At 35.1% G+C, this 14,035-nt stretch overlaps 1 protein-coding gene across 2 annotated transcripts in view; it reads left to right on the top strand.

Moving 5' to 3' along the window:
- LOC138309268 (tyrosine-protein kinase JAK2-like) overlaps positions 1–13,501 on the top strand; it is a 35,401-nt gene extending 21,900 nt beyond the window's left edge. For both annotated transcript variants that reach the window (XM_069250428.1, XM_069250430.1), the window contains exons 15-23: positions 314–432; positions 1,884–2,053; positions 2,930–3,196; positions 3,780–4,059; positions 4,760–4,934; positions 6,220–6,344; positions 6,767–6,939; positions 7,962–8,258; positions 9,272–13,501. In XM_069250428.1, the coding sequence (XP_069106529.1) occupies positions 314–432; positions 1,884–2,053; positions 2,930–3,196; positions 3,780–4,059; positions 4,760–4,934; positions 6,220–6,344; positions 6,767–6,939; positions 7,962–8,258; positions 9,272–9,311 (1,646 nt within the window). In that variant the 3' untranslated portion in view covers positions 9,312–13,501. The remainder of the gene's footprint in view (positions 1–313; positions 433–1,883; positions 2,054–2,929; positions 3,197–3,779; positions 4,060–4,759; positions 4,935–6,219; positions 6,345–6,766; positions 6,940–7,961; positions 8,259–9,271) is intronic.
- Positions 13,502–14,035: the final 534 nt, after the last annotated feature.

Below are 14,035 nucleotides of genomic sequence, written 5' to 3' on the forward strand. Positions count from 1 at the left end.
TCGTGACTAAAGGCTCGTGACATATCAAATTATTGGACTTTTTTGATAAATTTCATATCACATAGTCACCCATGTAAGATCCTCTCTATCTGTCCATACCAAATGATTTATCTGTCAATATAAGATACCTCAATCCATCAATATGATTTCTTTAAACATCTGACAGAACTACTTCTAACTTGATCCAATTTTTTTTCTGATCAAAACAAAACATTGCAAAGATCAAATACTTAAGTTCCTGCTTCACTAAAACTGGTTTTAATTTTTATGTTGACCTGAAGATTGATATACTTTTATAAATTGTGTATTTCAGAGATCGTCATGGAGTATGTAGATAATGGGTCAATGAGTTGTTTCCTGAGAAAACAACAGGAAAAGAACCAGTGCCTCTCGCCAGACAAACTGATGGATATAATGTTGGACATCGCAGAGGTATGGTACTTTTTCAACTCATGCTTTTCTCTATTCTACAAAGTGTCTCCTTTGTCTGATTCGTATAATGCTATGCCTTAATCAGTCAGTATGACATTTTAAAAGGTCACCTGAGACAAAGTCTCAAGTGACCTATTCTAATCCCCTTTTGTCCGTAGTATGTCCATAAACAATTGACATTTTCAACTTCTCCAAAACTGCTGAAGCAATTTCAATGAAATCTTGCACAAACCTTCTAAGGCATAAGGTGAATCAAAATTGTGAATTATATGACCCCCCCAACACCCAGGGGGCTGTGGAAGGGGCCAAAAGGGGTAAAATTGACTAAAATTTCAAATCTTTTTCTCCACTCACAGATGTGGTAGAATCAAATACTCTTCATAGATAGAAAGATCCTTTACAAAATTATGAATTATATGACCCTGGGGTCTCTCGTCTCCTTTACAAAATTATGAATTATATGACCCTGGGGTCTCTCGTCTCCTTTACAAAGTTATAGATTATATGACCCTGGGGTCTCTCGTCTCCTTTACAAAATTATGAATTATATGACCCTGGGGTCTCTCGTTTCCACCTTCTGAACATTATATGGTCATATGTAATGGAGATGGCCATTGAATCCTATTAACAAATTTTCCATGACTTACTCCCAGGGGCCTTAGGGATGGGGTCAAATGGGCTAAAACTTCAGAAATCTTCTTCTGAAATCCTGGAGAATCAAATACTTTTCATAGATGGAAAGGTCTTAAGTTCCTTTACAAAATTGTGAAATATATGACACTGGGGTCTGTTTATTAGCCAGAGATATAGCATTTTAACATCCATACCTGTCCTCACTGACCCCCTGGGGGACCAGAGGGGCGGGGCCAAATAGGGTCAAAATGACTAAAATTCTCAGGTTTGATGGAAGCAATGCTATTCATAGATCAAAAAATCAAATCTATAAAATCACTGACCGACTTCAAGGGCCAGTATATAGTGTTTATATGTCTTTGTTTCTTTCTATATTCAACTCAGATGACTGTTAAGGCCTATAGGCCTCATGTTTGTTTCTATGACATCATTTATTTAGATATTACATCTATATATGTTACCATGTTATGGCCATATATATATATATGTATTCTAAATAATTCAGTTTATTTATGTATATATATAAATTAATAAATATAATATTATTTCTAATATTATATATAAATATAATATGGAATTTTATTTCTTATATTACTTATAATTATTATTTCTATATATATATAGAATCAGAAAAGTATAGATTGTGAAATAAAATCTTTGTTGAAATTAAATCGATGTGAAATTAAGTTTATTTTCAGTATGTCTCAAACTAACATTTGTAGTTCTCTGTATTCTCTAACCATTCTAAACATGATTTAAACCATTCTAATTTAATGTTTTGATAATTTGAGTTTAGTTTTGGCTCTATGATTTTACAGGGAATGAAATACATGTCAGAAAAACGAATCATTCACTCGGATCTTGCTGGCAGAAACATTCTAATGACCATAGGTCTACGTGCTAAGATCTCTGACTTTGGACTGGCAAGGAACTTAAATGACAAAGAATACTATCGCCGTTCAAGGGAAAAGGAACTGCCAGCATCTTGGTGAGAAAACAATATTTAGTGTGAAAGTTGTGCATAGTTCTGTTTTTGTATTTTATTAATTTGATCTATAATCACAGCACTCATAAATCTATCATGCTTTATTCTGTAATTTTGCATATTACAGGGTTATCTGCCCTTGTAGGTAGGTATTGATTGTGACATCATGTGTTTGCGAAGGTCACATTCAAAGTTTCCTATGAAAATGACATGAGTTTTGCTGACAAAATAATGATATCACAATAGATACCTAATTCCTGCAAGGGAGGCAACTCTATGATATGCTAAGATGGAATAACAGAGATCAGTATATCAAGTATAACTTAATGATCCTGACTTATTGTTTACATACATGGGTGTTAAGCTGCAACAGTACCTGATTCTCCGGACACTATTCTATAATATTATGTAATTATTTGTCCTGATTTTCGTTATTCACATCAGCCTGTGCAATATTTTTGCATGTGTCACTGGTGTAATATGACCTGGAGTGATTTTCATTGGCTGAAAATTCATTGTGGCGTCAGACAGAAACAATAAAATGACATCATGAAAAATTATGTGAAGTCAGGATTACAAGGAGAGGGGGACAAAATGGCTGCCACCACTGGATTTTCGAAAAATACATTTTGGCGTGAAATTTTTTGTTATTAGGTTTTTGTAGTTATGTGATAAAAAGTATCTTAAATTTATGTTTATTTCATATGAGCCAAGGCTTGCAAAAATAAAAACTTCCTAGACTTGTTTCATAAAATCTCATGAAATGAACACTCGTGTAAGATCCTATATATATCAAGTGAACATTTAATGAACTTACACACAAATAACTATGTGAAATTCTTGTTAAATAGACTATTTATCCACTGTTTGTTGATGTAGGTGTTCCCCTGAGGGACTGATGCACTTGAAATTCACCACCCCTGGCGATGTGTGGAGTTACGGAGTGGTATTGTGGGAAGCGTTCACTCACGGCAAACGTCCGTCCTACGGCAAGGACTTAAAAGACCTAACACAACGACTTGTGAATGGGACCCGACTGGAGAGTCCAGAAGGATGTCCGGAACAGGTCAGGAACCTTATGATGTGGTGCTGGAAATATGAACCAAGGGAACGGCCAACTTTTCAGGAGATTCAGAAGGAGTGCACGTAAGCATGGATTATCTCCCTTTAATTTACTGTGGCGATTGCCTTTTCTATGGAAATTAAGAATGTGTGCATGTAAACAAGGGTTATCTCCCTTTAATTTACTGTGGCGATTGCCTTTTCTATGGAAATTAAGAATGTGTGCATGTAAACAAGGGTTATCTCCCTTTAATTTACTGTGGCGATTACCTTTTCTATGGAGATTAAGAATTAGTGCATGTAAGCAAGGGTTATCTCCCTTTAATATATTGTGGCGATTACCTTTTCTATGGAAGAAATGCTGCCTTCTTATTTTCTATTTGATGTATTTACTCTATTGAACATATTTTCATGCTTTTAAAAATTGTATAAAAACAAATTAATCGATAAAACTCAGGTCATATCAAACTATTATATAATGTTTATACTTTGTATTGATGCAAAAATGTGTATCATGTGTATCATGTTTTAAAAGAATATATTTAAAGTGGTTAGCAATGGGGAAATGCCTAAATACCACAGGTCCCTCTGCCTGTCAACAAGACAAATGAGGAGTTTCCGATCCCTATGTATATATGCTTCTGACTATACCATTCCATTTTTTCAGTGAAATTCTACAGGTGCTTCGACCTGAGGAAACACGATTGAAATCTGTTTTACAAGATGATCAAGTTACAAAACAACAACAAATCTCCGTGATTATTGCCCCTGCTTTCCAAACTGTTACTACTCCTGCCAACCGAGGAGTTATCTCCCCTGAAATAACCTCTCCTGGCAGTCCAATGGATTCACACTCAGACAGATTACCCAGGAGTCCGAGAGATAAATTAGATTTTCTTATTTCCAAGAAGGATTTACATGTCTATAGGGACAAAGTTTTGGGGCAGGTAGGTAAATTATGAGCAGTTTTACAGGTCACCTGCAAAAAGTTTGCTAAACTGATTTTCTTGCTTTGATATATAATGTCATGTTATTAAATCAGGTGGTAGGTATACATGATGTGTTTTCTATGTGTGGATCCCCATATACGATAACATTAGTATGGCTTATTTTATCTCACGAAACTCAAGATGCCATGGATCTCTATTAAGAATAGATAAATATACAATGTATATAGATAATAAGTAAGCAAAAAAGGTATAGTGTTAATTTATGTAATCATGTTAAAAGTCCTCAATATGCAAATCAGAATAATGTTACTATATTTAAATGAAGATGCTACACTGCTGACGAATGACATTTTCTCTATAAATAACAGGATCAGACAAACTAGTGTTTTCCTTATTTACAAAAATTACTTACTGTACACCATAACCAGCATTGAAAAGTTTGAGCTTCTTATTTTACTTTATTACAAAAATATTAAAAATAATTAATTACGTCCCGAAAAAAATCCATGGCACTATGCCCTATCTGAAATGAAGGACTGATTGTGTATCTACCAAAGGCAAAACAAGTTCACTTAATTTTACTTTTATTTTAATTAGACATACATATTATATACATTTACATGTATGATAACCAATTATGCTCTGTCGGTGATGGAAAATCTTTAATGAAATAAATTTTCATTGACTTTCACTTCAGGGCGAGTTTGGTTCCGTATTCAAAGGGCTATACAAGCAGGAGGAGGTCGCCATTAAAGTAATTGCAGAAAGCTACTTCAACCGACGCAACGAGGAACTCTTTTGGGATGAGGTAGATGTCTTTGGAACGGCATCTCATCCTAATATCGTCACTTTTAAAGGATTTGTCCGAGATTGTAAGTGTTTTAGACTTTCATCATTTCACACTTTATTCCACCTGTAATGGGGGGTGCCGAGTGGTTAAGAAAATATGTCTGGACAAATAACAATTCCTCCATTTCTGGGACACGAATACAAATCCCATGTAGGCATTTGCCAAGTACTGACTGCTGGTCTGTGTTTATAGCTTACTTGGCTAAATGTCACGGCGCAGCGTCCATCATCCATCATAGTTGTTTGTCCGTCAACATTTCTTTTAATCTCTAATAGCCAAAGAGTTCTGCATGCCATGTAACCAAATTTGCCCAGAACATCCTTGTAGTAAGGGTAACAGAGTTTGTATTAATCTTGACTCTTGGGCACAAGGAGTGGGGGAGAGGGGTGGGGCACAACAATAAATTAGAAGTAAATCTTTGAGGAAATAAACACCAAACATGTATTAAGAACATTTCTCAGTACAACAAATTAAACCATGTGAGCAATACAGGCCTCTCTCGGCCTCTAGTTTCTCTGAGCATTGCGTCATTCCTCCACCTATTTAGCCTGTGATGTTCTTAAATGTCCCTAGCTATTAACAGAATATTAACTAATGAAACCATAAACCACATCATTGTATGTCTGTATGTTTGCCTGTCCCAGTTTACTTCTATGCTACATAAGTGGAATTAGTATCCCCATAGGATATGTATCTGGATACAAATCTTATGCATAGAATACATATCCAGGTACTAGAACAGGCCGTATGATAAGTATCCGGATACAAATCCTATTCATAGGAGTATGTATTGGGTAATAAAACATAGCTGAAGAGAAAACGTTCCATCTGTGGATTTTTTTTGATGGTTGAAGAATAGGATTCAAACATATAATTGCAAAGAATTTCACCAGTAAGCAAACATGTTTACATGTGTATTATACAGTTAACAGGTAACACAAACACTGTAAATCAACTTTCTTTTGTGCGAGATTTACTTTCACCAATTTCGCAAGTTAATTGAATAACAGTTAATTTGAAAGAAAAATTCTCTGCAAATTATCATCTTCATCATTTACACTGATAGAAAATTCCAATTTCCATTCAATTTTCAAATTTGCAAATTTTTTTTACATTATGTTTTGTGTTGTTTAGATATATACATACACGATTAGACACCAATTATTGTTCAAATGATGAATATCATTTATTCTCTGTCGGCAGTGGAGCATCTTTAATATTTGCAAACTTATTTTGAAATGGAAATTGCAAAATTTAATAACAGCAAAAGACAGTTTATTGACCTGACTTGCCCTATGTATTTCCAGCTCACATGCTCGTGATGGAGTTTGTTCCTAAAGGCTCCTTGTCTGAGTATCTGTCCAAGTGTAAATCAGGCCGAGCCTCACTCTCACTACGTCAGAACCTCGGAATCATGAACGACATTGCCTCGGTAAGTCTTCGGTGACCAGAATTTCACAATGGCCTTAGGCTGGAAAATTGGCCTAACCAATAAGATCTCTCGTAAACAGTATTTGTATAACATTATCTGAGATTTGCTATATCCAACCTTGAGACTGTTTTATAATCTTGGGAAATGAGTCTGTTTTTATTTGTGAGAGGAGTAAATTGCAAGAATAAGGTTGCTATTCCTTTGCCTCTTGTTAGTTATGTATTTTCAAGAGAGAAAATCTGGAGTGGTACAAAATATATGCTTATTACAATCAAATATTTATAGTAAGGATAGCGTTGTCCTAAAAGATAATTTCATGATTCCATTAACATTGCAACAAAAAGTTGATTTGTGAAATGAGAAGTACGATAGAATAATACCATTATTTATATATTAACATAAGACACATATGCTAATTCCAGGGAATGAAATACCTTGCCCAGAAGAGAATCATTCATTGTGATTTGGCTGCCAGAAACATTCTACTAATGGACAATATGATGGCCAAAATATCCGACTTCGGACTCTCCAAGGCGATTCAACAGGACAAGGATTACTATCGCCGTGGCAACGAGAAAAAGATGCCATGCTGGTGGTTAGTATCATATGTTACTATATAGACCTGTGTCTGGATAAATTAGGAAACATGGTTTTATGCCACACAATGAAATAGGGATGGGATTTCTGAAGGTGTCTGTTTAACTACAGAATTTAAAGTCTGTGGTCTTACCCAAAAAGAACTGAAAGTCTTGATTTAAAGTCATCTAACTTGAAGGGTCGTGATAACCTATTGTCATCATGCATTGTCCGTCATCTTCAGCCGTGACCTGTAGTACTTGGCTTCCGCTATGCACAAACTTTTCATTCAAATGACTTCTCAATAACTGAAAATTGCAGGGTAGTGATATTTGGCCTAGTTTAGCATGCTGGGAGGAAGAGTTACCATGCTTGTTCAATTGAATGACCTTGACCTCCATTCAAGGTCAGGGATCAAAAATGCTAATTTTTTAAAACAACTTTCTTGTGAATAACTAAGAGCCCTAGAGACCTGATATTGGGCTTGTGACATGCTGGGATGAAGGGCTATTGAGTTTGTTCAGACAAATGACCTCGACCATCATTTAAGTTCACAACTGCCAAATACAGTGTATAGAATTTCTAGTATACAATCCTTGTATTGTTAATTTAAAAAAGTCTATTTGATTCCTTTTGTATTGATGCAAAGTTGTTTTGCCTTCTTTGACTGTGCTGTATTGTGTCAATAGTCAGATGACCGTTAATTAGGCCCATAGGCCACTAATTTTACTTAGCAATCATGAGTTAATATTGTGAAGTATGAAAGAACAATATATTTTCCATGTCTTGTTCACTACTCTCCTTTTGCATATTACAGAGTTATCTGCCCTTGTGGTTAGGTATTGATTGTAACATTATGTGTTTATGAGTGTAAAGTAATTAATTAATTTGCTCACAAAATGATGATGTCACAATGGTTGTCTACCCACAAGGGAGATAACTCTGTAGTATACATGCAAACACAGAATACTGCAGGGTCCCTCCATAAATGATTAAATATCAATCAAAATTTAAAATCTGGTATATATTTCATTTATACAGGTGTGCCCCAGAAGTTCTCCTAAAGCAGCGCCTGTCGCATGAGAGTGACGTGTGGAGTTACGGAATTGTCGCCTGGGAAATCTTCACCCTCGGAGAAATTCCAAACATTTGTGAGGTCGGAGGCAAAGACATACAGAACCTGATAACCATTGGCCTGGCTCACATGGAGAAAGGGTTCCGACTGAAGAAGGAGAAGACAAAGAATTGTCCAGACGACGTGTATCAGCTAATGATGGATTGTTGGGCGTGGGAGGCCAAAGATCGACCTCAGTTCACAAGTCTACATGAAAAGTGTTTGTAAGTCTCTACAGAATCGTGTTGTGTTGTCCATACAATAAAATGGATGTGGGGTTGGGTTGGGCTGGGTTATACATAACCTTACCTTTACATTGTACATAGAAACATCTTAAAGAAGGTGCTAGCTTATTGTTAGAGTTATTTCCCTTTGAATTAATTAAGATATTTTTTAACCCTAAGTTATACACAAAAAACATTTTGAAGAAGAACTGTTAGAGTTATTTCCCCAAAAATCAGTTGGACGTTTGTATCCATTTGATCAGTTCTAAAATGATCTTGAAATTCTCTTTTACCGAAATTACTGGATAACAGTTTATTGTGTCTAAAAAATACACGATATGACTCTGCATTAATATGAAAGTTGTACATTGTATTTCAAAAACTGAATATTGCATTTGTTCATATTTCTCCTTTACATGTAAATAGATTTTGCAACTCTAATATTTTGGAAATTCAAATATAGATCATAGTTCCAAAGATGTCTTTGATGATTTTATCAGCATACTACCTATAGCAGTTTAAGCATGCTCAATGCATGTACCATGTAACCATGGTAATGTACCAGAGTTACTTACCTTCACTGTCAATCAGCACCGACATAATGAAGGGAAGTAACTCTGATACATCTACTGTAAACAACTTATTTTCTTGACGAATTAGTTTTATGATTTTTTTTTTTTATCATTAGTGAAATCTGCGAAAGAACTAAGTATGATTTAGGATGTACTAAATATGTCAAATCAAACAATTTAAATACTAAATAACAGTTTTGAAAATTTGACGAATTTTGAGGGCCAAAAAGAGCGCAGACCATATATAGTCCTTTAAAAACATGCTAAAATAAGTTGGTTTAGTGTAACTGCCATATTGTAAATGAATATTAAATGTTCTCTGAAACAAGTTTAACTTACACCCCTGATTTGGACTAGACCAATCTATTATGAAATTACAGGGGCGAATGGGTTAACTTGTATGGTGATATATTTTGTATTTCTGTGATTTTTTTCTTACAGAGCTTTACTGGATAAATATGGGAGAGCACTTCAACAGTAGACACAGAAAATAGGACATTAACTCGTTCACCTGACGACACATTTACACTATCCTGATTCAAAGGCTGGAACAGTTCATTATAAAATTTCAGGGATGACTGGGTTAATGTGTTATATAACCGACATTTTCAAAACGTGGCAAACGCTGGATCATGTGGATTGAGATTCGAGTTGTTGACAGTGATAACGGATTAAGAGATTGGATCATGTTGATTGAGATTCGAGTTGTTGACAGTGATAACGGATTAAGAGATTGGATCATGTGGATTGAGATTCGAGTTGTTGACAGTGATAACGGATTAAGAGATTGGATCTTGTGGATTGAAATTCGAGTTGTTGACAGAGATAACGGATTAAGAGATTGGATCTTGTGGATTGAGATTCGAGTTGTTGACAGAGATAACGGATTAAGAAATTAGATCATGTGGATTGAGATACGAGTTGTTGATAAAGTGATAACGGATTAAGAGATTGAAATTCTCAGCAGGCGGACACCAAAGTTATTAATCTGTTAATATTGAGCTGCAGATGTGAAAAGTACCTGCGGAATCGATCATTCCATTCTGGGGCCTCGAATAGATTATATTACTCGTTTCACACATTTTTTGCTAGTCAGGTGTTGAACACGCAGATAATTTAGTATGGCTTACTAACAATAGTGCTGTGACTCTACAGAAACGGAGTCTCATTTTATAGTAAAAACCCATACATAATTGTAGATGGTTGTTATTCAATTCAATTCTTTTATTACCATGAGCCTTTCTGCTCATCGGTTTGAAACAAACATATATACAAACACAATACACAAAATCCACACTTACATCCATTCAAAAACACCCGCTCTCTCGACATACTTACATACGCACTGACACACAAACAACTCTCGTAAGTATAAATAAGACTAGTGTAGAGGGATAAAGCTAAATTTAACTTATAAAATGTTTTTTTTTCTTTTTTTATTACTTAATTTAATATGTTTTGCTAAATTTGATAACTCTGTGCTGTTCTCTGTTTCTAAAAGTCGAATTAATTTGTACATACTCAGTCTAATGAAAAATATTTCTTAATAAAATGCTTTCTTAAAGCTAAATAATATTCACATTTTATAATAAAATGAAATTCATCTTCAATGTCCTCACTGTTATTGACAGGCAGTCATTTCAGATGAAAAGTGGTGATTGATTGAGAAAAAACAACTTCTCAGCAGGTCAAAACCAAGTTGGTCAACCAAACCAGTGTAACAGTCTTCATTGTCATCTCCTAAGAATTTAACACCAATTAACATGTTCTGATTATTAACACATATACAGGACTTTGTATATCCATACGATATCTACCTGGATACAAATACTTATATCATGTATGACACAGGTAGATGTGAAGAAACAATTCATGTTGCTGATATGTAGTTTTTGTAGTGCTACATTTGTATGAACAGTACAGTTTTACACGGTCAGGATCAGGCTACAAACGAACGACAGATGTAATATATGCTTGCAAAGGTTTTATTTAAGTTTATTCAATAAAAATAAATTATTTTATTTGAAATTGATATAATATTTATTATGCTTCACATTTTTTCACAGTATTGTATCATCTGATGATGTTAAGAGTATTAGTAATACTGGTACCCATGTAACAGGAATCACTGTGTGTAAAGTCACATACTTTATGGAACAAAGCCATATAAGGAATAGATATCATTGTCACATCATATACATACTTAATGGAACAAAGCCATATAAGGAATAGATATCATTGTCACATCATACACATTCTTTATGGAACAAAGCCATAAAAGTAATAGATATCATTGTCACATCATATACATACTTAATGGAACAAAGCCATATAAGTAATAGATATCATTGTCACATCATACACATTCTTTATGGAACAAAGCCATAAAAGTAATAGATATCATTGTCACATCATATACATACTTAATGGAACAAAGCCATATAAGGAATATATATCATTGTCACATCATATACATACTTAATGGAACAAAGCCATATAAGGAATAGGTATCATTGTCACATCATACACATTCTTTATGGAACAAAGCCATATAAGTAATAGATATCATTGTCACATCATATACATGCTAGAACTTGGTGGGACTAATCAACGGTAAATTGTACTTTACTCATGTCATTTAGGGATCTTGTAACCCCCGTATTTAAACTATATGTATCCTATCTGTGATTTGCTTTTGTAATAATCAAGTGCTTATTGTGTAATTTAACATGACCATCAATTTAGATGCCATAATTAAGGATTATAATATGACATGTAAGTTATTGTAATTCTGGTAGGGTGTTTGAGAATGGTACCTTCTGCCCATATTGCATGATTGTATCTTGACTAAGTTTGGTATCTTTTCTTTTGACATCTCGTTTGACACCGTCTCACTTTGGCCTTCTGTTGAGCGCTTGCACTTGGCCAGAAACATCCTTGGGGGAAGGGGAACAGTGTTTGTATAAATGTTGGCTCTGACCCCCCCCAGAGGCAGGAGGGGCAGGGCCAAATAGGGGAAATAGAGGTTATCCTTTCAATTGCTACTAGTCATAGAATTCTGGATGGAATGTAACCAAATTTGGCCAGAAACATCCTTTGCGGAAGGGGAACAGAGTTTGTATAAATTTTAACTCTGACCCCCAGGAGGCAGGAGGATCTGGGCTAAATAGGAGAAATAGAGGTAAATCCTTTAAATCACTACTTGTCATAGAGTTCTGCATGGAATGTATCCAAATTTGGCCAGAAACATCCTTGGATTAAGGGAAACATTTAAGCATTGATGTCACTATTTTTTAATTTTATCGGGGTATGAAAAAAAAATTGTTTGCAAACTGTGTGAATCCGCGTAGCGGATTCTCACAAAAGTTTGCAAACAATTTTTTTTTCATAACCCGATAAAATTAAAAAATAGTGACATCAATACTTATAATTAATTTTATACTCTATTTGACAAAATGAAGTATGTTTAAATGCAACATTATAGTGGTTTTTCAAGGGATTCTTTTTTTGAATCAATACGCAACGTCAATGTCTCTATTGTGACGCCACGTTAACGTCGGGGTTTCGCACCATTCTCGGATTTTTTTTTCATAGTGGTATGCAAAAAAAATATTGGCCAATCAGAAAGCCAGATTTGGTATGAAAACAAAGAAAAATTATATAGTTGTATAAATTTTGGCTCTGACTCCCAGGAGGCAGGAGGGACGGGGCCCAGTAAGGGAAATAGAGGTAAATCCTTTAAATCCCTACTAGTCATTGAGTTCTGCATATAATGTAATCAAATTTGGCCAGAAATATCCTTTGGGGAAGGGGGACAGAGTTTGTATAAATTTTGGCTCTGACCCCCCAGGGGCAGGAGGGGCAGGGCCCAATAGGGAAAATAGAGGTAAATCCTTTAAATCGCTACTAGTCATAGAGTTCTTCATATAATGTAATCAAATTTTGCCAGAAACATCCTTTGGGGAAGGGGGACAGAGTTTGTATAAATTTTGGCTCTGACCCCCCGGGGCAGGAGGGGCAGGGTCCAATAGGAGAAGAGGTAAATTCTTTAAATCGCTACTAGTCATAGAGTTCTACATGGAATGTAACCAAATTTGACCAGAAACATCCTTGGGGGAAGGGGAGCATAGTTTGTATAAATTTTGGCTCTGACCCCCTTAGAGCAGAAAGAATGGGTCCCAATATGGAAATTAGATGTAAATCTTTAAATTCTTTCAGAAAAGAAACAATGATCCTGTACTCAGAACATTATGATAACCAGGTGAGCAATTCAGGCCCTTTGGGCCTTTTGTTATACAGGTATAAAGTTTGACTTATTAATCAGATAAAATCTGATATGTGTGATTTGTACTGATAATTATTTCTTTAACTGTGGTAATTTAACTGCTTTCTGATAATGCTTGGTATCCAATTTCATTAATTATGGGCTTAGTTTCAATAGTACTCCCTAACATTCTCCATAGGAAAGCATTACAACGTTACTGCCTTGCTTCCTTATAGGGAATTAAATTTTTTCTGGTTTGGGGCCTAACCCTCTCCAGTAATATCATGTCAGTTGTGTGTAAATTATTTATGTTTTGTTCTAGGGTCAAAGGTCATGTGATGAACTTTTTGATCCACTGTGATATGAAACGATTTTTTGATTAATAATAAAGCTTTGTCATTTCATCATATTGTCTTTGATATTCCTTGATGTCATGTGTCCATTCTTTGATGTCTAGTGTTCATTCCTTGATGTCTTGTGTCCATTCCTTGATGTCATGTGTCCATTCCTTGGATGTCTTGTGTCCATTCCTTGATATCTTGTGTCCATTCCTTGATGTCATGTGTCCATTCCTTGGATGTCTTGTGTCCATTCCTTGATATCTTGTGTCCATTCCTTAAATTCTTGTATCCATTCCTTGATATCTTGTGTCCATTCCTTGATATCTTGTGTCCATTCCTTAACTTCTTGTATCCTTTCCTTGATGTCTTGTGTCCATTCCTTGATATCTTGTGTCAATTCTTAGATGTCTTGTGTCCATTCCTTAATTTCTTGTGTCCATTCCTTGATATCTTGTGTCCATTCCTTGATGTCTTGTGTCCATTCCTTGATGTCTTGTGTCCATTCCTTGATGTCTTGTGTCCATTCCTTGATATCTTGTGTCCATTCCTTGATATCTTGTGTCCATTCCTTGATGTCTTGTGTCCATTCCTTGATGTCTT

This window comes from Argopecten irradians, chromosome 15 (assembly GCF_041381155.1).
Source record: "Argopecten irradians isolate NY chromosome 15, Ai_NY, whole genome shotgun sequence".
Taxonomy (NCBI): domain Eukaryota; kingdom Metazoa; phylum Mollusca; class Bivalvia; order Pectinida; family Pectinidae; genus Argopecten; species Argopecten irradians.